Source organism: Ambystoma mexicanum, chromosome 2p (genome assembly GCF_040938575.1).
Source record: "Ambystoma mexicanum isolate Mex_15411 chromosome 2p, UKY_AmexF1_1, whole genome shotgun sequence".
Taxonomy (NCBI): Eukaryota; Metazoa; Chordata; class Amphibia; order Caudata; family Ambystomatidae; genus Ambystoma; species Ambystoma mexicanum.
Window position 1 is genome coordinate 1071821744 of NC_090923.1, and position 23450 is coordinate 1071845193.

Below are 23450 nucleotides of genomic sequence, written 5' to 3' on the forward strand. Positions count from 1 at the left end.
GCGAGCCCCTCTCTGTGGTGTTCCTTTCTTCCTCCATATACAAACCCTTCATGGATAGGAAAATCGAGGGAAGCCTTACCATCCCTAGTGCCCCCTAACACACTTGCCTTTGAAACAGTGGAGCAGCATATCCTCCTCACAATCAGGCTGTCCTGCCTCTCCAAGCACACAGTTTCAAAATGATGTATTGTAGATTTAGACCAGCCCTTGAGCCTCATTCTGACCATCAGGAAGTGAAGGCCTATCCGATCCCAACCTTCACACCCTTTAGGCTCACAACTGCAGAGCATACGCCATAGTTCCAATCAGTGGGGGGGGGGGGGGGTGGCATGTTACTAGATGAGCCAAAAAAACGCCTAGCCAATTGTGTTGGATAACAGGAGTAGGTGGCTAAGTTCTGCAGAATCTTTGAAGAAGACTGGAGGCAGGAGAGTGTTGCAGAGGAAAGCTGGAAGCCGGGAAGAGGAAGTGGTGATCTCTACAGAAAGGGGTGGGAGGTAAGGATGAGACAAAGGAGGGAAAGAGGGAAGAAGTAAAACCAGGAATGAAAATGCAGGAGGATACAAGGAGGGGGGGAAATACAATCTGGAGTGGAGTTGAAGGCTTGAGGTAGTAAGTGAGACCGGGAGTGGAGTGAAAGGGGGCTACAGTAACTAAGGGAGTTGGGGTGATGGGCGACAAGGAGAATGTGGTCAAGGAGGTGGTTAGACTAGAGGGGAAGAAGGCTATAAGATTAAGAGAAAAGGAAGAGATGGTGGGAACAGGCTAAGGTGGTAGTATGGAGACAGTGAGTGATGGATCAGCAGCAGTAGGAGGTAGATGAGATTATGGAGACTTAAGATGAGAAGTGTGAAGAGGACTGGCCAGTGGTTAATGTGGCGTGGAAGAGAAAAAAGAAAGCACTAGCGAAAAGAGATATGGATTTTATTAAGATATTCAAAAGGGAAGTGAAGAGCATGAAGCAAGCTGGTCAGCTAGAGGCGTAGGATGTTCCAGAGGACAGAGTCCCTCTAGTTAGGTGTAACCAGTGGGAGGAGGCTCCAGAGGGTGTCAGGGAGCCTAGTGATAGTTTAGAGAGGTGGGGGAGAACAGAGTCAGGAAGACATGCCAGTAGGGATTGGTCCTTCTGCCTCTCCTGGCTGACCCCAAAGTCTTCTGTTCAAGAACTCTGAGGATACTGTAGAACATCGACAGGCTTTCAGCTAAGAGATCTCAAAAAGCTTACACCTAGGCTTTTTTAATTAGGTTGAAGTGAGGGTAACTTCTTTGGAACATTGACTGCTAACATTCAAAAGCCTGGCCCTGAGATTGGGAAAGCCAACTTGAGACATTTGTCGAGGAAGACCTTCCTATGTTTTAGGGAAAGATTCTATTTATATTTAAGTCAACCTGTCCTCCCATACCATCTCTAATAAAAATCTTAAACTTTAAGCACCTGATCTTGGTGTATTTATTGGTCCCAAATATCCAATCTGTGACAAGAAGCAGACCCTCAGCGAGACAGACACAGCCGCAAGCCCGGTGCAGTACTCTAGCGCCGGGATGTGCTTTTTTTTTTTATAGTGAGCCAACTTCTGTCTGTTATCAAGGGACCTCCCTGTGGATACATCTATGGGTTAATGTAAGAATTTTGAAGTGTTCCCTTGCGCCCACTGCAAGCCAATGCAGTTCTTTTCGGGCATTCGTTATATGGTCCTTTCTAGGGATATTGCACACAATTCTCACAGCAGCATTCTGGATTATTTGAAGTCTCTGTATCCATTATTTGCTGGTGCCTTTCAGCAGGGAGTTACAATAGTAAAATCTTGGCATTATTATAGCTTGCACCAGAGTTTCACAGTTCTTGCGGGTCACCAGTGATATGATGTGGCATTTATAACGCGCCTGTACACAAGTGTTTACAGGCGAGACAAGACAAGGAGGGGAAACCAAGGAGGACAAAAAAGCGATCTTACTAGGTCTTTTGTAATTCAGATCGCGCAAGTCCAGGGAAGATGGAAGGAGGGGTGGGGGAAGGGCCAGAGCGCAGTGGAAGGGGGAAGTGCAGTTAGCTCATAAGTGAGCGTGTGCTTGTCATTCCGCTGCTGAAGAAGCCCGGTTTGGACCCGCTAGTTTTGTCCAACTTTCGCCCCATCTCTCTGCTGATGAGCTCTCCATATTTTGTTGTAAGAGCTTTGTGATCTTTCCACTTCCACTAAAGATGTAATTCTCTGGAATGTACCCAAGTTGTACAGCTATTTATTATTATTCACAAATTGCATTTTATGTCACTAAACATGTACAACTCTGGAATGTACCCAAGCTTTATAGTTATGATTCACAAGTTATTTTTTCTTAGAAAAATGTCTCTCGCATGGATATGTGTTTACCAAAAGTGATTACCATCCATGTACACTAGTTGCCTTTATAGTGCTTTAATTGTATTTCTTTTTCTATAAGGGGGTCTACGCATCGAAAGCAGGAGCTTGTGGCAGAGCTGAAAAGAAATGGAGTATCATTTGATGTACGAAAGCTACATGTTGGTGACTTCCTGTGGATTGCCCAAGAGAGAGTGCGACCTGTTCCAGGTAATGTGGCATAGAACTGGATGAAATGTGCTTCCATTTATCGCTGGGGTGCCAAGTTCAATCGGTTTGGATCTATGATTATTAAAAATATAACAATGCACAGTAGTGGATGGTGGGTTTTTAAAGCCATTAGTGCAAACACAGTGAGCCAGCCTGAAATAACTTGGGAGTTTTCTCAGGCGATTTCATTCATGGAAAATTCGTAAAATAAGTCGCATTAGTGTATTTTGCAGCACAAATGTCATGAGAAATTGTATAAAAATCCATAGCGATATAAAGCATTTGTTAGCTAAAACATTAAATATGGCAGTACTTCAGATGCCAGATTTCCTATAGTGTAAGGGAGCCTTTCACTGCAGCAAATGATGGATCAGAAAATTTGGTGCCCCATTTAAACAATGAATGTATAGTAGGCAAATCTGTATTTATGCCATATCATCACGCACGCATTGCCACTACCACACCGGGGAAAACGTCAATGGAATTGATACCATATGAAACTATTAAAGGGTTTAGAACTATAATTGTAATTGACTTTTGTGAAGCAAGTATACAAATTTAGTTTTTTATTAAAAATGTTTTCATTAAATGTGCAAATGATGCTGCAGCAGCAACGTTACGATAGACTCCTCTAGGAATGTGAGCTGGTAGTTTAATGATTGTAGATTAATCTTTGTTTCAGATATTGAATACACTTTCAGGGGTGGCATCGCTGTAATTGTGTGTTCCAAGCAAAGCAGATGTTCATAGGGCAATTTTGAGTATCTTGGAGAGCTCAGAATAATTGCTTTCTCTCTTTATAAATGGTGCCAAACTCTGGCGCTTTGAAACGCGGTCTTGTTGTATAAGTACCTTCATAAATATCCAATAAATAAATAAATACAGCATAGCTGTTGAAATCAAATACCATTCAGCTTTTGGTTGTATTTATTTGTTTGGCTTTATTTTCACTATTCATTGTGCTGTCTACCTTGATTCAATATCCCACCCTTTTAAACGTATTTGCTTTTGGTCCGGTGCTGCGGCTAGACAGCCTGTAGAGATTAAACAACTGGTGTCAGTCTTTCACTCACGGTACGGAAACTGAAGTCACTGCAGCAGAGGAGCATTTTCTTTGCTCTTGCTTTCCAGAAAACATTGCAGTGCAATGTGCATGTCCTGATGAAGGAGCTTCAGGGGCCTGACCATCCTGCAGGCCCTCGGTTTGACACCCATGATTTATGTGTTGTCTTTAATGGCTTAAGATCAACAAGCCAGAGAGTGCATGCTTAGACTATTTAACATGTAATACAGAAATAGTCAAACGATTCACATGTGTAAACTGTGTCTTAGTGAAGGAGTGTTTCCTATTAACTGATAAAATGCTAAGAGTTAAGAAATGTTTTTGTCGTGTGCCTGAGTGCAGCACAAGACATAAATACAGAAGCTGATTGTTAAATGGTATTTAGTAAAATTAGGATTAACAATTAAGCTTGCTTGATGGCTTCCCAATCTAAAAATTGAAGAGTAATGCATGGAAGGTTTTGAATAAATCATCACTGATTTTGCTTTTGGCAACACTACAAATCATTGTTGGTTTGGGCTATTAGGTGCCACTGAAAGCGCTACCTTAAAAGCCAAAACTATTGTCATTAACATAAGAGCTTCAAATATGGGCTTTGAATGTGGGTCTGTAATGCTTTTCCAAAGGGATGATATTTGAGGAGGGGATACACAGTTGTAATCCCACCCATTCCTGCCCATCTCAGGAATTCTTTGATTTTGAGTGATCTCTTCCATCGAGGCAGCCATCTTGGATGACTGTCTCTAGCGAAGCTCTTTGGAAATAAGCCACCCCTCTTTGAATGGTAAATATACCATGCATCTTCCTATCCGGTGGGACACAACGGCCGAAACTGTTGTCTGTCAATGCTTGTTTTTCAGGTTGTTTCCTTTACACAAGGGATAAAAACGTGTAATATCGAAAACACTGTGGATTGCCCATGCTGCTCATTGAATTAAATATGAAAGGCTTCAGTTTTTTGAGAGGTGCCCAAATGATCTGTTTCTGTGATTGGGTTAATGTGTTAAAAAGCTGATATTTATGTATTGCATTTATGTAATGCCCAAACCCAGGGGTATCACAGAGTTTCTACAGAAATCAAGGGGTGAGCATAAAGGGTAGAGTCCATATGGTCTTTGTTAGGTGACCAGGGTTTCAAATGTTTCCTGGAGGTTGGATGAGTTAGTTATAGGCATTAGGCATATTTGTTAAATAGCCAGGTTTTCACAGGTTTCCTGAATGTCAGATGAGAGCGTTCATTTGAGATGTTAGGAGGCAGAGAGTTCCAGAGTACAGGTGCTGTGCGCACAGAAGTTCACGGCTCCAGCTCTTTGGAATCTTGGGGTGGACAGTCTGGCTTGCCACTGATCGTAAGGGGTGCACATGGGGTTTCATGGTAAGTGTTGTATAGGTAAAGTGGGGCCTCTTTGTATATACAGCAGTGTGCAATGGTCAGTATTTTGAAGTCAACGCAGACCTTGATGGGAAGCCAGTAGACTTGCGTTGTGATTTCTGAGATATAGTCAGTCCGGCGTATACCTAAGGCTGCATGAAGAGCTTTGTTTTGAAGGAGCTGAAGTTTGGCCATGTTTTTGCGGAGGTACCCATGAGAAATGCATTGCAGTAATCCAGCTTACTGATAATGATGGCCCTCCAAGCTTCAAACAGTTATCTTGAGTGAGAAATTGTCTGCTCAGGGAGATAACCATCGAAGTGTAAACTATGGCGGATACTAGGGTGTTGCTATGTTTGGTCATGGAGAGATCTGGGTCTTGAAATGTAGGACAGAGATGTTCATGTCGTCGATGGAGAAGGAGCCGAAGGCAGGGTCTACGTTTTTGAGCCGAGAGGGGGAGGTCCTCGATGAGTAGCTCTGTTTTGTCTTCCTTGAGACAAAGTTTGTGGAAGGACATCCAGTTTTGGATGATGCTGTAGACCATATGGATGGCGGTGCTGTCGGCCTGGTGGCTTCCAGTGATGGGGATGAGGATTTGGGTGGTGTTCACAAAGTTGGTATATACAATCCCTAGGGAGTCGATAAAGTAAAAAAGGGGCTTGGTGTAAGTCGAGGAGGGGCAGGTGCCTTGGGGGACCCCAAGAGGAACAGCAACAAGGTCATGTGTTGCGTCACCAATGTAGACTCTAGTAGTGCGATTGCTTAGGAAGGAATTGACCCAAGTGATGGCATTTGTTGAGAAGTGGCAGTTGGATCCTAGGTGGTGGCATAGGGTGTCATGGTCCACAGATCAAAGGCAGCAGAGAGGTTGGGGAGGACGAGGATGTTGCCCGAGTCGCGGATCAGGTCTAACTGGATTTTGAGATCTAGCAGAGCAGTTTCAGTACTGTTTGTGTCTAAAACCTAATTGCCTTGCGCCTAGTAGTTGACGAAGTTCAAGAAAGGGTTGTATTTGGCAGTAGGCCATGCAATCCAGTAACTTGAGGAGGAAGGGGACAGTGGTGATGCAGCGGTAGTTGATTGGTAGGGAGAGTAGAATTGCGATATGGTTTCTTGAGTAGCGTGGTAACCTAGGCAGCTTTAAGGTTGGTAGGAACAGAGTTAGAGTGCAAGGAGGCGTTGATGCACTCTGTGATGATAGGGATGAGTGTGGGGGCACAGAGTTTGACGACGTGGGCCGGACATGCATCTTCCTTGCAGTTGGATGGTTTGAGAGAGCAAATGGTTTCAAGTACATTGGCTTGCGTCACAGGGTAGAAGCAGAAGGGAACGGGTGGGGGGGTGTTTGGTCGTGGTTGGCTGTGCCAAGGAAATCTTTGGGGAGGCTTTAGAGGAGAGTGAATATACGTGTCCCCCAGTGAGGCACCCCCCCCCCCCACGCAGTGAGAGGCAATAAAGGACACACCCCAGGAGGGAATGAGACCATGACCAAGTGCAGGTGAAGTTAAAAGGGTTTTATATAGATCAATATAGGGCATGCAAAGGACTCTGCAAACTCAGAGAGCGCTCTGTCTGACAATAGCAAAGACAGTCCTACTTATTACAAAACTTCGTCATGCATGATGTAAGCTATAGGGCGCACGTAGTCTTAGGGATTGGGTGGCGTTGGGTAAGCTATATACATTGTGTACATGTGCTGCTCCAGGATTGGTGGACGTCTGTGCAGTGCCACGCAGGGTAGGCGGGTCAGCTGGGCTCTTCGGGGTGGAGCTGTCAGGCCGGACGCAACTTGTATTGATGATTGGTGGCCCTTGTGGCCACACACTCACAATCATCCGTTATACTATATAGTTTCAGGTGTCCTGTAAATCCTGCAATACATTGACCTAGGATAAGGAAGGGAGACAGACATTGATATGCACTTGGAAGTTCACTAATACATCTTTGTAACAGCACCCTTGATAAAGGAGCCGGATCCCACGAGTCCAGGTGTCTCATCAGGGGGCACAGGGTAAACTGCGGTGTCACTCTATCCTGTTAGATGCAATGAGGGATGGTTTTATGGTATGTTAGTACAAGGGTGGATATCTGGCTCCAAGGCCCGTTAACTTGGGGTCAACAGGAATATCATTGGGTCAATGAGGGCATGTAACTGGTACCCCCGGAGACGGAGGGGTTTTAGGACCAGGTACCTCGTCGTAATTCACATGGCCAGGCCGTGGCGGCCTCTGACATGGGGGAGGTAAATACTTGAAGCGGGTCCAGCAGGAATGTGGGGAGGCGAGGCTGTGCTGTTCGGACACCAGCGAGCCCCAGCAGCCCTTGGCGGGAGGAGGGGGAGATGGCCTTGTAAATCTGAGTGTGTCTCCATTCGCAGGACTGCACACCGCACCTTCGATGAGGGGCGAGTGTTAAAGCTAGGAGCATTAGGATTAGTGCAGATTTCTTCAGATTCACATAGGCTTGCGTTAGCAAATTCACAATGCAGAGTATTTCTCATTAGCACAAACATTACTTATCTGTTGACATCATACTTGCAGTTCATAAGACTGTTAACCATATAACAAACGTGAGGTAGCGTTAAGTTGGGTTATGTGCTTGGGAGCGAAGAGAGCAATGTGTTTGATCTATTATTTCAATTGTAATAAAAACTGGCTCAGTGTTCTAGATGGCCTACATGTAGTACAGGCATGTGTTATCACGTCATTATTTACATATTGCTTCTTATTAGCAGCAACGTTTGTCAACACTACGCATATTTTTAAGTGATCATACATTAGGTATCAGAGCACACGATGGATTGGGGTAGGCGGGTGTCATGGGCTTCGTATATCACAAACACTGGGGGTTAGGTGCAGGGTCGGGGCATGTCGGGTTGGGATGGATTTGGTTATTTTCCAAACATTAGCTACGAGTCCGGTCACGCCTGGGGCAATGATGTATTGCGGAAGGTAAACGATAGTGTTTGTTCTGTTGTTTGTTCGCTTCTGGTCGCTCGTGAGAACGGGCCTTCAGCCGATCTGCCATGAGGTGGAGGCTGGGGGCGGGGTGGGGGCAGTGCAGGCCTCCCAGTGTGCCGTCAAGTGGGGGCCGAGCTGCAGCTCAGGGTGTAAGTTGTTCTGCTTGTGTTGTGCTTTAGCACACTAACAAAAAGGAGTCTTGCTCATTACAAAATGGGGTCCATGTTATGCCAGGCTATATGGTTGTGTAGCTCCATGTGTCGATCCGCAGCCGCCCTGCCTCCCGGGCCCAGGTGCATGGGGGGCTGTTGACTAGTCATGAGCTTCACGCCAGTGGGCAATGTAGGTGAGGGGGGGGTCCTACTGACCTGTCCTCCCATACATCTCCCCCCTTTTGTTACTTAAGTAACAAATACTGTAACTCGCCGATCCTCTGGCGTTCCTTCTCATTTAAAACTGCTTCTTCCCCTGCCAGTGTCCATTTTATCGGAATCCAAGCTCTAAACACCCCTCGGAGACTTCCCCCCCCTTCTAGCATATTCGTCTGGTGTGCAAGTCATGTATATGCATCCCCCATCTCCCTCCAGGTCTACCCACACCTCGGTGTACCATTCCCGTTCCAGAGGTTCTTTTATGGTTGTGTGATATAACCTATCCACTATGTCCCCGTCATAATATAATGGCACCATTCTATACTTGGGCTCAGGATCCTCACCTGTTTGTACTTGTGCCTCCTGCATGATCTGTGCCGCTCCTCTGGCACTGCCCATTGTCACCATCATTGCACCGTTAGGGACTGCGTTCGCGCAGCACCGAAGACCTAGCTGGCACACACAAAAAAAATCAGGATCAAAAATACCACGATGGGTACCATCATTTTGATAGTAAGTCCCAGCCAGGACGGCACCCAGGAAAAAATGTTGTCGAACCACGAACTTGGGTCTGCGCCACCTTCCTCCTTCTTACGTCTGCGATGACGCGCGACAGGGTCCCATTATCCGCATCTTCAGAAGGCACGAATGTGCAGCACGCGCTCCTGATTTTTCGTCAAAAACACCTCCATCCATCGCCGTTAACAGATCCAGGACATACCTGCAAGGCATAAAATAAGCGGTATCGCATCACAATTTGCGATATAATAATTATGTTTTGATATTTATTTTTACAATCGTGTCACACCAACTGCGATATGCCTTGTGCACTGCAGGCGAGGCAGAAGCACCGGGCTGGGTTGAAAACATTGTATCAATGTTTTGTCAGCCCAGCCCGGATGCGGCGTCATCACGTGGTGAGAGGAGGTTCTCAGCCCCCCCTCTCACACTCGGCTCAACGTCCTCAGGTAAGGAGGCCAAGGCAGTGGTAGGGGATGTTTGGGTGGGGGAGCCGGGCCCTTTTTTCATAATGTTGGGTGCTGGGTGTAAGTGTCTGATGATAATATTTCTCCCATAGAAAGCAGCAGGGTGCGTTATTATGGCGGGTGCTGGGTGTGAGCAAGTGGCTGAAAATAATATTTCTCCCGCCAAAGTGACGGAAGAAATATTATCATCAGACACTTACACCCAGCACTTGCCGCCGTAATAACACAGCCTGCTGCCTTCTACGAGCAGTAGGCTGCGTTATTACGACGGGTGCTGGATGTTCGAGAGCACCGTCACCTCTAACACCCAGCAATGGGAAAACTTATTTCCTGGAGCTGTCATGACATCTCTAGAAGGAAATGAGTGTACTTGCTAATAACAATTCAGTTTAAAACGTAATTGTTATCGAGGTGGGATTGCACACTGACAAGTTATTTAGACTACACTGTAGTGCTGTTGCTGCCACTTGGCATTTGTCAGAGACTAAACACATTACTGTGACCATAAGACATGGCACGTGGTGATGGTGATCTGCACCCTACTGTGTTCCATTTTGCTCAAAAAAGGTTGGCTTGAGTAATTTTTGTATCCTCCTCGCTCTTTCTCTATAGTGTAATGAAAATGGGTTACAATTTCTAGTAGTCGGGTGGCTCTCCTCGGAATTTGCAATGGACCGTATCACAAAATCAAACGTCTGGCTCGCAGAGGGAATTCATGGGAGTCCCTAAACAGTGGGCAGCAGTACTTGGGCGCACACTTGCCTCGACTGTTTTTATTCCTGAAGCTCTGCATTCTCCCTCATGTTTTTGTGTAGTTAGGCTAGTTGTGGACATTTTTAAAGTTTGAAAAGGAGCCAAGGGGTAAAAGACTGCCCCAGCGACGTCATTTCACAAAGATGCCTGGGGTAGCGGAGGTGACATCACATGACTCTTGACCCCCTGATGACATCACATGTCATTTGACCCGACCCCGAAGTGATATCGCGGGAAGCGATGGAACACAACCTTTCACCCGTTGACAAAACAGGAAGTAGCATCACATAGCATTGTACAAAAAATATGGTTACGATATGTGATGTACATTTCATACAAGAATGGATCGCCATAAGTATTGTTAATATCAGTGTGTATTAGGGCCATATTACCAATTTACTGTGAATGCTAGCAGACCATGACCAAATGATAATCTCCCTGAAAACTCCCCCCATCCCCACCAAACCCCTGTTCTTTATTTCTTTTGTTTGTTTCCCCCTTCCCCAATGGCATGGCATGCACACACAATGATTAATTCCCACACATGCCCTCTCTCTCTTCTGGCCTCCCACCCCTGCGCCGGTAACTCATGCAGGCACCCATCTTTCACATACTCTTTGTCCTGCCCGGTTTGTATCTTTTAACTGACCCTTAATTTCAATTTCACCTTCCCTGGGCTCATTTTCACCCTCCCAGCACTCCACATGCAGGCACCCTTTCTAGCACCCTTGCTTTCCCTCAGGCACCCATTCACAAAACACATGTACCATGTCTCTACCAGCTTCCCACACACCCCTTCTCTTGCACCCTGGCTCTCTCCTACATCTCTCACACTCACTTATGTTTTCAAATAATGCTACTTCTCACTGTCATTTTTACTCAAAACTAGTTTTCATGAGTTCTTGCACGATAGCTCTCAATCGCAGTCACCCACAGTACTTGCACTCGAGTTCTTACTTACAGCTGCACTCTAATCTTGCATATAGCCCCCCACTCTCCCTTGCTCTCTGTCCCATGTTTCTTAGTGTTCATTGTCACTCTCACCCTTGTTCTCTCATGCCTGCAATAAGTCTTTCAGAGTTTTAAAAAAGTTTACCAGATCAATCCAACTGCACTTTGATCTTGTCTGCTGTCGCGCAGCCTGATGCCTCTGTTCAGAAGCGCATGGCAAAAGGTCCTGATCTCGGTGTACCCTCCCCTTTTGCGGCTAATATTGTTATTTTTTGCACCCCTAAATCGCCCATTCCAGCCCCATTTACTTTTTGGTAGCTGGCATTAGTAACAAAAACAAAAAAAACTCAAATCATTACAGATGCAGCCAATGATTCTGTAGTTTTTTGCAGCAAACTTAGACCTCTGTTCAGGTCGCAGCGCTCTGGGGCAAAATACATGCAAACCTCCTAATTTGCATAAAGGCGAAAGGCCCCAACGCTGTCCCCGATTGCTGGGCTGGGTGTTGGCAAGTGGCTGCACTGGCATTTGTTCGGCTGTCGATTCTCGAGGCACCCTCCAACTGCCCCCAACCCCCCACCCCCCTGACCCCCGAGTGAGTGTGCATTGTTGTGGGTAGGTAATGAGTTGCTTTTTGCCTATTTTGTAGGAATTGGTCTGCAGTGTAGAGGAACATTAGGCAGAGAGGACCTTCCCACTGTGACTTAGCAATGTGCCTTAAGAGGTAAGCAAAGCCTAGCCCAACTTTTATTCTAAAAAAATATCTTTTTAATGTAATTCAAAGGCCTTCTGCAAGCAGGATGTGTAATTGGTGCATGTGGCCGTGCTGGGAATTAAATTTTCTCCTGCCCGTTTCTGTGCGAGCAATATCAATACCAGCCACTTGCTTGCGCTCAGCCCCGCACTAAAAGCACTGCCGAATATTAGAATGCTTTCTGAGCAGGCTGTGTTAAAATTGCAGGGTTGTGTGCATTTGGTGGGAAAAATATTCGTCCCAGAGCCCTTTGCTACCACGCAGCTCTGCACTGATAAAGCCTGCAGAAGGCTAAATCATTTGTTCTTTCCTGTCAGCAGCAACTAAGACTTGCAATAATAGATTTGTGGTAATCAGTTAGCACTTCAATCAGAATAGTGCTTGGAAGCAAGAGTTAACGGGAGACCGATTTAGCAAAGTTAACTGACAAGAGTCATGTGAATGTGTAAATAAGTAGATGCCTTTAACACCACATTTGCACAGAAAGTGACTCGAAGCTATTTCTTTTTAAAGCTGAGTTCATCCATGAGATCAAACATGGTTTTGCATTCTGAGATGTGTAGTCTTCGGTGCAGGGTGGTGCAAATACTCCAAGGAGGTTGCTTTGGGTGTGCTTTGCAAATAAACAAGACCATTGTGGCTCTTGTTTAACCCAAAACAATAGAGCTTGGAAGTTTGTGGCAGGTAAGTTAAATTGCTGGCAATTCTGCTCGACCAAAACATGTGATCCTGGGCAAATCATTTGACGCACCCAACCACAAAAGTGCCGGCAAGAACAGAAATTTACATTTTATCCATAGGTGTCAGTGGCCTCAACCCTACAGATAAGGGGTGTATCAGCCCCTTTTACTCACTTAAAAAAGGCAAATAACACAAAAAATGTGTGACCCGGCTTTCACCAACAGAGCTCCATGTTTTTTATGTTTTGACTAGTTAGTACCACAGGAAGAAACTAGGGTTATGTTATCTGCCTGATCAGAAGTAAAGCCGTAGCTTTGATTGTGCAATGAATAACTTACTAGGTGCAAAGAAATATTAAGACAATTTCATTTTCCAGTAAAAAAAATGTTTTCCCACTTATAAAGTACTGTAAATCGAATTACATTTTTACCCCTAAAAAGTCATTTTACTCCAGACTTAAAAAATAGGCAGTAAAATACTCCCACTTTCAAATATCTGGGTGGCCTAAATGGGCATTACATTGCACAATTTGCTGCTAACTTGCCACTCAGTACTTCCCACAATGCCGTGGAGTCACAAAATGCACTGTGACCCGGTTCAGAGAACAGATCATTTCCGATCTCTTGGGCACCCGGTTAATTTTTTAAAATTGGAATTAAGAGGTATCTGGGACGGCTGCATGCCCTATTTAGATAATTTATTTTGATCCGATCATCTGAGTTTTTTCTGACTTCCAGTTTGTCACAAACTCCTTCTAGCTTCTGTCTTCATCTTGAGCAGTTGACACTGTGATGCAGTCAACGGATGGACCTTTAATGACGTTTAATTGTTTTCACTTCAGTAATGGCCATCTCAAAACCACATACTGTGAAATTGGCCACAGCTTTGGAGTGGCAAAGAAAATACGACCCCGGCAAAACCTGGCTAGACATTTATGAAGAGGAAGACGCTGTGTGTGCAAGATGTACACTCTGTGCAGTGTTTCAAACAGATTTGCGTTCTATGAGGAATTTCAGAGCCTCACTAATTTCTGGATTCAGTGGCTCCCAGCTGAAAGTAGACGCACTCCGCAAGCACCTGGAAACAGAGCAACACCGAAAAGCTGAACAATTCAAGAAATTTGGAAAGCAACGCAGTGCTGTGGACCTTTCTCCCCACACTCCAATGGGTGAGTTAGTGAAGATTTTTCCTAGGGCTGTGCTTAGTTCGAGCAATTGCAAGCTGCTTTTGACAGCCATTGATTTTATGATTTTTAATTTGTTAAAACAGGGAGAGCTTTGGCTACAGCAGAGGATCAGCCTAGACTCACGGTGGGCAAGCTAATGGATATCCTTTATACAATGGCAAAGGAGGACATTCCTATCAAAACGTTTTCTGCATTGGGTGAGCAGGAGAAGCGTCATGGTGTTGACCTGGGCTCCAAGTACACTAATGCTGTAACAGGACGAGAGCTTACAATGTGTATTGGACGCTACCTTGAGGAAGAACTATTTAATGTTCTCAAGACTACTGATGCTTTTTCTGTTTTAATGGATGGTAGCACAGGTAGCGGTGTAATAGAGAAGGAGTTGGTGTATGTTACATACGTAAACCCACAAAGTGGTGAAGTGGAGGTTTCTTTTCTCAAAATAAAATCAGTTAGTGACGGTCGCAGTGAGGGATTGAAAAAACTTCTATTGGAAGCCCTAAATGAAACGGGACTCTCCTTAAAGAAAATGGTGGGTTTTGGGGCTGATGGGGCAGCTGTTAACTTGGGTGTGAAACGAGGTCTTGCTGCACTGCTCAGACAAGACATTAAATGGCTGGTGTCTGTCCATTGTTTTTCTCACCGTTTTGAATTGGCTGTGAAGGATGCATTGGATAAAACTTACTTCAGTGATGTGTCCAATATGTTAATGCAATTGTTTTATTTGTATCAAAAAAGCCCCAAAAGGTTACGTGAATTGCGTGCTCTGAGATTAGCCATGGAACAGTCTGTTCAGAAACCAAGGAAAGCGCATGGGACTCGTTGGGTGCAACATAAATGACTTGCTACTCAGGCCCTGAATACATCTTTCCCTGTTTGTGCACATTTAGAAAATATGGCAGCTGATCCAAGCCATGACCAGGCAAAAGCCAAGGTAGTATTGCAGCTTTTAACACGGTTTCAGATGGTATGCCATCTGCTTTTCTTTGAGCAGATGCTGCAACCCCTTGCTAGATTTTCTCTTGCACTACAAAAGGAAGTGATTGAAATGCCAGAACACATTAGCTCTATTTCTACTTTAAAAATGACTCTGCAAACCTTAAGGGGAGAGACTGCCTTGCTAGGAAGTGAGCTTGATACTCTTACAAGTGAGGCCAACCAATTATTGTCTGGAACCTGCGAGTCAGTTTCCTGTCGTGGGGTCCAACTAACACATGTGAGTGCTCAAGTTCTGAAAAGTTTCAAGCAACAGTGTAAAAAATATGTCACAGACATTGACAAATCTTGTGAAGATAGATTGTCATTTACTGAGGACAGTATTTACAACTGTGCAAAAGTGTTAGACACAGGATTATGGCCATCAGAGTTAAGAGTTGGAAAAATATGGAAATAATGAAATTGTTAGAGTGGCAGAACACTTTTCTGATTTAATTGTTGACTGCAGTTTTTTCAGTAGCAAGTCCTGGAAGAATTCTGTCTGAGTGGCAAGAGTTTAAAGTATTTGCCCAGAACAACCTTTATAAACTGCCACCAAAAGAGATCTGGGTGAAACTGGCAACCCTCTATGGCTCCTCATATCCCCAGCTTGTGAAGCTCATATATATCGGTTTTCCCTGTGTCCAATGCAGTTGTAGAACACCGCTTGTCATTAGTCTCAGGGCCCTTAACTCCACCTCCATAACGTTGAACCCCTCTTCAGTGTCGTTAGCCAACTGGATCAATTCCCAGCGCGTGATCTGTAGCCATTTTGCGTTGGCTCGCGCCTGGATACTTGGGACGAGGGAGGCGAAGAATGTTTCGGCTAAGTTGAATAACCTGTACCTGTCCGGGATTTGTGCCAATAGTTCTGAGGATGCCTTTGATATGTAGTTGGACAACCTCTCCTTTCTGGATATCATGTTTTGTATGTTGCCCGCGGACAGGGCATACAGCGGTGGTTCCTCTGTTGGTTGTGGATTTTCTGGGCGACAAGCAGCTGGCAGTCTTCCTCCTCCTTCGATATGACTCTCCGGAATCACCATCAGAGCAGAGTGCAGCGTTGCCAGAGAACATGTGCTCCTCCAAGATGGTGGGAGGTGCAAGTAAGCCTGTTTGCCGTAGACCCACTAAGTGTCCATGAGGGCTGCTGTCCCTTTCTTCATGTCTGGGACTATGAGCGTTCTGTTACAGTTCCTATTCCTTCCCATGTCGTTTTTCCCTTCTCCCAGGAAACATAGTTCATATGTGGTTTCTTTTTGCAGTTTAAACAGTTTTTCTATGGCTGTCACCTACGTCAGCTTTGTGATATGTTCTGTCCAAACCGGGGTGCAGGTTTTCTCGATCCATTGTAGTTTTTCTGTTGGTAGCCCTCCGAATGCTTCCGCTTTGCATGTTACTACTTCATCCTTCCATTTGTTCTCAGAAAACAATGTTCCTTTTATCACAAAAAAGGGTTCTTTCAAACATATCACTCCTTTGGCTCTCGAGTATGAGGTTTTCTCGTTTTGCAGCATTTCAAAAGAAACTGTGTGTGCCTGGGAGGTGTTCTTCTATATAAGGTGAGATGAAGGAGGCATTGGGCGTCTGCAATATGCAATTCTTTAGGCAGCAAGACCTTAGATGTTCCTGAGGCGTGGGGAATCAAGGAGCATACATAACTCTCATTATTTGTCTGTTTTGCAGTGGAACTCATATCTGCATACCACTTATTTGACTGATGGGGATGTCTAGGGTCTTCTATTGTGTCTAGCCCCAGGCTGAAATACTCGTCATATTTTTTCCTTCCCACCTCCCTTCTCCTTCTGCTGCTTCTAAGGAATGTTCTCGCATCTCTAGCCGCACGCAGCACTGCACCTTCTTTACCTGCCCCCCCTCACTCCCCTTTTCCCATTCATCATGTAGGATCAGAAAATTCTTGGCCATTTCTGCATTTTTTCTCAACCTGTCTGTGGGGTGTTCAGCTTCTGCGGATGGGTTGGCTGTTGGTGTGGGCAGGGTGGCTGTGGTGTCATATAACCATGATATAATGGAGGGATTGCAATGATTTAACCCATAGACATTAAATTCAGTGCCATTGTACTGGGGAGTTGGGTGTGGGGCCACCCTATTGCTGGTGTTATTCTCCATGTTGGTTCCATTCCCTCCCCCCTCATTTATCTCGATAGAGATGAATGCAATGGCCCAATAGACAACGAGGCCAAACATTAATGTAAAGAATATTATTGCAGACACAGTCAGACCACATTCATACGAATATCTACGCAAGTCAAAATTCTCATTTCTATTCCTAGCTTCCCTAACATTGTTCGTTGCAGACTGCCCGTTCGTTGCCATGGTTTCTCCTATATGTTAAAACATGAAGGCGTATTAAGCATCCTTGAACAATTATATATGTCATTTTGCATTGGCAACGAGAAAGAGAGAGATATTTTCTTTTACTATTTACATTTTCAACAACTCTGTACAGTTATGTTTCATAAACAGCTTGTCCAGTATGTCTTAAGAGCATGCGCCAGTGTCTATACCTATGATATAGCCATATCCCTTCTATTCCTTTATTTCTGTACTTCTGTGTTCTGTACCCCTTCATCGTGTTCTTGTGTGACACTGTCATAAGCCTTTCGCACGTCTGTCAAGTCTATCCAATATTTCAGGCCCTTTACCGCTGTGGGTGTACAGTACACCACCTCGTAGGGGCCATGAAATATTGGAGCATTCCACCTGCGCACGAAACTCCTGACATACACCATTTCCCCAGGTATTAACTGTCCTGTGGGATTTTTTTCCCTCAGTGTTACTGCCTCGTTTCCTTCCTCGCGTGTGAATGGTGGTGCGAGTTGTCTTGCTATCGTGCAAGCTGCTTTGGTAAGTTTTGTCAGGTATTCATTGAACTCTTCACCCAATACAGTTGCACTTCTATGGGCGTCTGAATGTCTGCGGAGTGGTGAGTGCACTTTGTGCATGCGCCTCCCTGTCACTATTTCATGTGGTGACAGGTGGTGGTCCTTGCTAGGCTGATTTCTCAGCTCAAACAAGGCCAATGGGAGGCAGTGCACCCAATTCCTTTTAAGTGAGAAGCTTAATTTTGATCTTCCCTTCAGGAGGCCATTTATTTTTTGCGACTACGCCGTTACTTTGCGGGAGATAAATCAAGCACAGTTTGTGGTTTATTCCTAACAAGGTCGTTACTTCCTTAAAGAGGTCGTTGACAAAATGTGTGCCGTTATCCGAGCGGATTACATCACAAATACCCCAGCGAGGAAATACTTCCCTCACCAGGAACTTTGCAGCACACTTGGCATCTGGACGTGCACAGGGTCCTGCCTCGACCCACCGGGAAAATGGACAAACCACCACTATCATGTACCGCGCTCCATTGCACCTTTCTCCCATATCTGCATAATCAATATGCAGCTCTCTGAAGAGGCCTGTTGGTTTTGGTATTGTGCCGCGCAGTGTTCTTAAGGTCATGCCTGAATTATATATTTGACACGTTGTACATTCCATCACCAGTTTTGAGAGTTGCTCCTGTAACCCGGGGATGAACCAGTGTTCTGTATCTCTGCGGCAATGTGTTTTGCATTGTGCCCTGGGAAGTGTAGCTGTTGGAAAGCTATCTCTAACAATTTGATTGGCATTACCACCTTCGAGGGGATTGGGTCCTCCGACGTATTCCATATCTATGACATGTAATCACCACAGCTGTGCTGCTTCGGAAACTTTTTTCGGGGTCTGCGTCCTGCGTCGATGACGTCGAAGGGGACGAACGGGATGGTTCCTTGCTATGGTCCAGGATGGTAAGGATGTCATGTGTGAGTCCGTTCAGTCGGGTTTGGACTTAGCTGAATGCGTCAGTAGGTCCATGGCGGCGAGCACCGTGATACGCAGGTTTGCGTGGTTGCGGAAGTCGGGGTTTGTGTCATGATCCCTGCTTCCAAAAGGTCAGGGTTTTCTCTCTTTCAACTCCCTTGGAAGCAGATCCATAACCCAGGTTCCGAGTGCCAACCAGTCCCAATTGGGACCTTTTGGACCCAGTCCTGGCGCCAGTGGCACCAGGCTCATAAATATGCCCAGTCCCAGCGCTGGAAGCGCCGGGCTCATAATGCTTGGGTGGACTTACCTGCAGCAGACCATGCTGCTTACTTGCCTGCCAGTTGAGCCTCTGATCCTCTTCTGTTTGGAACTACTTTTCCTGTTGGGTGGGGCTGGAGCCACTCCCTAGATTTAGAACACTGGAACTCTTCTGGAAGGCAGGAACTCTTTTCTTACCAGGAACTCTTTTCTTACTTAGGCGTGGCTGTGGAAGGAGACACCTAAGCACTACAGGAGGCTATTTAAACCACACCCGGTGGATGAATCTTGCTTTGCGTTATTCTGCACCCTCTGCAGCAGGACGCTCATCGTGTCTTCTGCATCCAGTCCTGGGCCTAAGGAAAAAGGCTTACCATCCTGAATCCAGTCTTCAGCAACACCTATAAAGACAAGAAAAAACAGGTTAGCATTCCGGCATCTGAAAGGCAAAGGCTTACCTACTCTTTGTGCGCTCCGGAGGTCTTCACACTGTATTCCGGCATCTGAAAGGCAAAGGCTTACCTACTCTTCGTGCGCTCCGGAGGTCTTCATACTGCATTCCGGCATCTGAAAGACAAAAGCTTACCAACTCTTCGCACGCTCCGGAGGCCTTCGGCGCTGCATCCGCATCTGAAAGACAAAACAAGGTGCGTTTAAAGACATTGGGGAACTTTAATACTCACGTGCCATTACTCCTTTCCGCATCTAATCCAGTGGGTATTCCGGCACCCTGCAGCCGCTCCGAACTCGTACCTGCAAAATAAAAAGACAGTTAGAGCGCATCGTGAAGCAGGCAACAAGCGCTTACTCACGTGCTTCCAGGCGCTTCTATTCATCACACGGGCTCCATCTTCAACTCACTTCAGCCCGTCATCCGCCATCGCCGGAACCCTGCAAAACAAGAGACATCATTACTAAAGACTTTAAAAAGACATTTGAATGACTCGAAATTTACCGTTCGTGCAGTAAACGACGGACAGCAGTTCTCTGAAGTCAAGAGGCCTGCGCTACCTATCCAGTGAAGAAACTGGCTACAGCACCCTGCCCCGAGGCAGATGGAGAGCTCGGCATTCACTTACCTAAGGTGAGAGTGTTAACCTTTGGGGGTCTACCGGAGAGGAGAAGAGGAAAGAGATAGGGACACCCCAATAACCCCAGTTCATTAACCCCATATTTTCTATCTGCAGACATCTTACTCTACACGTCAGGCATACAGTGCACAGAGGTCCAGCCCAAAGAGCCAACCGGGTGCTACACATCACCTTTGAAGATACGGTAGTCGCCCAGTCAAGACCGGCGCCTCTGCGAGAATCAGGTGAGCGTTACAGTTTGCTCCTGATGTGCAGTCCCAGCTCCTCGACATGCCCTTTGACGGTGAACACCTTTTTGGCAGCAAGGCTGACGAGAGCCTTGAGAGGTTGCAGACCTCAAAAGCTGCAGCGAAGTCGTTGGGCGCTGCAGTCCGCCAACCTCCGCCTTTTCGTCCTAGGGGACAGCAGTGGAGGGGTGGTTCCTTTCGCTATTACTCGTCCTTCAGTAAAGCGAGAGGAGCTGGCAGTCAAAGAGGCCAACGCAGGGGTACAAGAGGTGGACGACAGGGTACCCGTGGTGCCAAGGCCGCTCGGGCAGTTGCCTCTTTGCCCTCAGGTAACGCCGCAGCCGCTCCCACTCAGTCATGAGGCCATGTCCCATGGTTCGCCGGTTGGGGGGAAGGCTGGCGCAGCATCTTGTAGAGTGGCAAGCCATTACTTCAGATGTGTGGGTTCTGGAGATCATAACCCATGGCTACTGTCTTCCCTTTCGGCACAGGCCTCATGACAATCCACCGGGGAACCTCTCTTTGCAGAGTCCGGATCCGCTCCTTGCGCAGGAAATTCAAGCCCTGCTGGAGAAAGGCGCCATAGAACTGGTGCCTGTAGCAGAGAGGAACAAGGGATGGTATTCCCCTTATTTTTTGATTTCGAAGAAAGACGGGGGATTGAGACCCATCATGGACTTGCGCGGTTTGAACAAACTCCTCAGGAAGGACAAGTTCAAGATGGTTACTCTCTCTCAAGTCCTCCAAGCCCTTCAGCTTCAGGACTGGTTGGTGTCACTCGACCTCAAGGATGCTTACTTCCATGTGCCGATCCATCCCAAGCACAAGAAGTACCTGAGGTTCGCGGTTGGCGACTCGCACTTTCAGTTTCGGGTCCTGCCGTTCGGATTGACCTCCGCCCCGAGGGTTTTCACCAAGCTCATGGTGGTGGTGGCAGCGCATCTCTGGCAAGGGGGGATTCATGTCTACCCCTAGCTGGACGATTGGTTGATCAGGGGGAGCTCTCCCGAGCAAGTCCTGGATCATCTGTCCGTCACCTGCCACTCCCTTCACAGGCTGGGCTTCTCCCTCAATTTAAAGAAGTCCCATTTGACGCCAACACAGCGGCTCCAGTACATCGGAGCATTGCTCGACTCTCCCTGGGGCAGTGTTTTCCTCCCCAGATGAGGGCTCTTCACATTCAGCAGATGGTGCACAAGTTTCAGCATGCCCAGACGCTCCCAGCGTTCGAGTTCTTGAGGTTGCTCGGCCTCATGGCATCCTGCATTCTTCTGGTGCCAGAGGCTCGCCTGCGGATGAGATCTTTGCAGTGGGCACTCAAGACGCAATGGTCGCAGTCCTCCGGCAGGATGTCGGACCCGGTCCAGGTGCCGCCCTCGGTCGCCCGGGACCTTCTGTGGTGGGCTGTCGAAGGCAACTTGATGAAGGGGGCTCCATTTTGGCTTCCCTGGCTGGAGGTGACGATCGTGACGGATGCATCCCTCACGGGATGGGGAGCTCATGCCAACGGGCTGACAGTCAGCGGTCGTTGGTCTCCATCGGAGTCCAGACTCCATATCAATTTGTTGGAGCTGAGGGCCGTCAGGCTAGCCCTGAAGGCTTTTCTGCCGACTGTGCGAGGAAAGAGTGTCCTGATCCTGACGGACAACACAGTGGCCATGCACTACCTCAACAAAAAGGGGGGGGAAGGGTCACTTCCTCTGTGCAGGGAGGCGATGCAGCTCGAGTTCTGGGCCATCCAGCAGGAAGTTTCGATCTCGGCAGTTCATCTGGCCGGAGACGAAAACGTGATGGCGGACGCTCTGAGCAGGCAAAGCGCGATCTCTCACGAGTGGGAGTTGGCTCAGGAGATTCTTCTGGAGATCTTCGCCCTTTGGGGGACCCCTCAAGTGGATCTCTTCGCCTCCAGTGTCAACCGGAAGTGCGAAAGGTTTTGCTCGCGGGAATTTCCTCCAAAAGGAGCCTTAGGAGACGCGTTCGTGGTGGAGTGGTCATTCCCGCTGCTGTATGCGTTTCCTCCAGTCCCCGTCATCCCGCAAGTGCTGCAGAGGTTACGGAAGTTCGGTTCCCGGATGATCCTCATTGCCCCGGCGTGGGCGCGGAGGACGTGGTACCCGGACCTTCTAGACTTGTCCATCTGCCCTCCACGTCGTCTTCCCTACCGAAACGATCTGCTCTCACGGGATGGGGGTCAGGTTCTCCATCCAGAGGTCAGATCCCTCAACCTTCATGCTTGGCTTCTGAAAGGTTGAGGTATAAGGATTGGGACCTCCCTGAAGACGTGATGGAGGTGTTGCTTTCGGACCGAAGGCCAGCAACAAAGTCTCTGTACCTTTGCCGTTGGCGTAACTTCTGCGACTGGTGCAGAGTTCAGAATGTGGATCCTTTTGCATGTGACATCCCCATGGTTCTGTCCTTTTTACTTTCTTTGGCCCACAGGGGCTTGCAAGTGGGTACCATTAAAGGTTACCTGGCGGCGCTGTCCATCTTTAAGCGCTCGTCTGAAGAGTGTTCTTACTTTAAAATCCCTTTAATTTCACAGTTTCTGAAAGGGCTCACTAATGTGTTCCCTCCGTCACCTTTCCTGGTGCCCGGTTGGGATTTAAACCTTGTTCTTAAGTTTCTTATGGGTGCTCCGTTTGAGCCTTTACATTCTTGCCCTTTGAGGCTGTTATCTCTGAAAACTGTGTTTTTAGTTGCGGTTACTTCCGCTCGCAGAGTGAGTGAGTTACAGGCACTTTCAGTTAAGCCACCCTTCACTGTATTTCACAAGGACAGGGTTGTCCTTAGAGTTCGTCCTTCTTTTCTTCCAAAGGTAGTGACGGAATTTCATTTGGCCCAGAAGGTTGTTCTTCCGGCATTCTATCCTCCTCCGCATCCTGGTAAGGAAGAGGAGAGGCTCCATAGGCTTGATCCTAGGAGAGCTTTAAGCTTTTATGTTTCACGTATGTCCCGGGTCAGAGTGGACGATCTTTATTGGTTACGCTGGAAAGCGTTTGGGGCAAGCTGTAACGAAACAGACTTTTGTCTCGCTGGATTATTTTGGCCATCTCAGAGTGTTACCGCTTGGCGGGTAAGGAGTCACCGGCTGGCTTGCGGGCCCATTCTACCAGGGGTGTGGCTGCATCTACTGCCCTGCAGAGGGGTGTTCCTATTCGCAACATCTGTGATGCAGCCACCTGGGCTTCAGTACATACATTTGTACGTCACTATTCCCTCGTTTACATCCGAGGACAGGATCTGGCCTTTGGCAAGGCGGTCCTTTGCTCTGCTATTTGATTGGCTAATCTAAATTTTGATTCTAAATTCTTTCCCTCCTCCTTGCTCTGGTACTACTTTGGGAGTCTGTCATAGATATGGAATACGTCGGAGGACCCAATCCCCTCGAAGAACAAGTTACTTTCTTACCTGGTAACGTTCTTTCGGTGGGATGGTC

The 23450-nt window shown here is 46.9% G+C and overlaps 1 protein-coding gene across 6 annotated transcripts in view; it reads left to right on the plus strand.

Moving 5' to 3' along the window:
• Positions 1–23450, plus strand: part of MUS81 (MUS81 structure-specific endonuclease subunit) — a 1262762-nt gene that overhangs the window by 660190 nt on the left and 579122 nt on the right. For all 6 annotated transcript variants that reach the window (XM_069645007.1, XM_069645006.1, XM_069645008.1 and 3 more), the window contains one exon: positions 2440–2567. In XM_069645007.1, coding sequence (XP_069501108.1) covers positions 2440–2567 — 128 coding nt within the window. The remainder of the gene's footprint in view (positions 1–2439; positions 2568–23450) is intronic.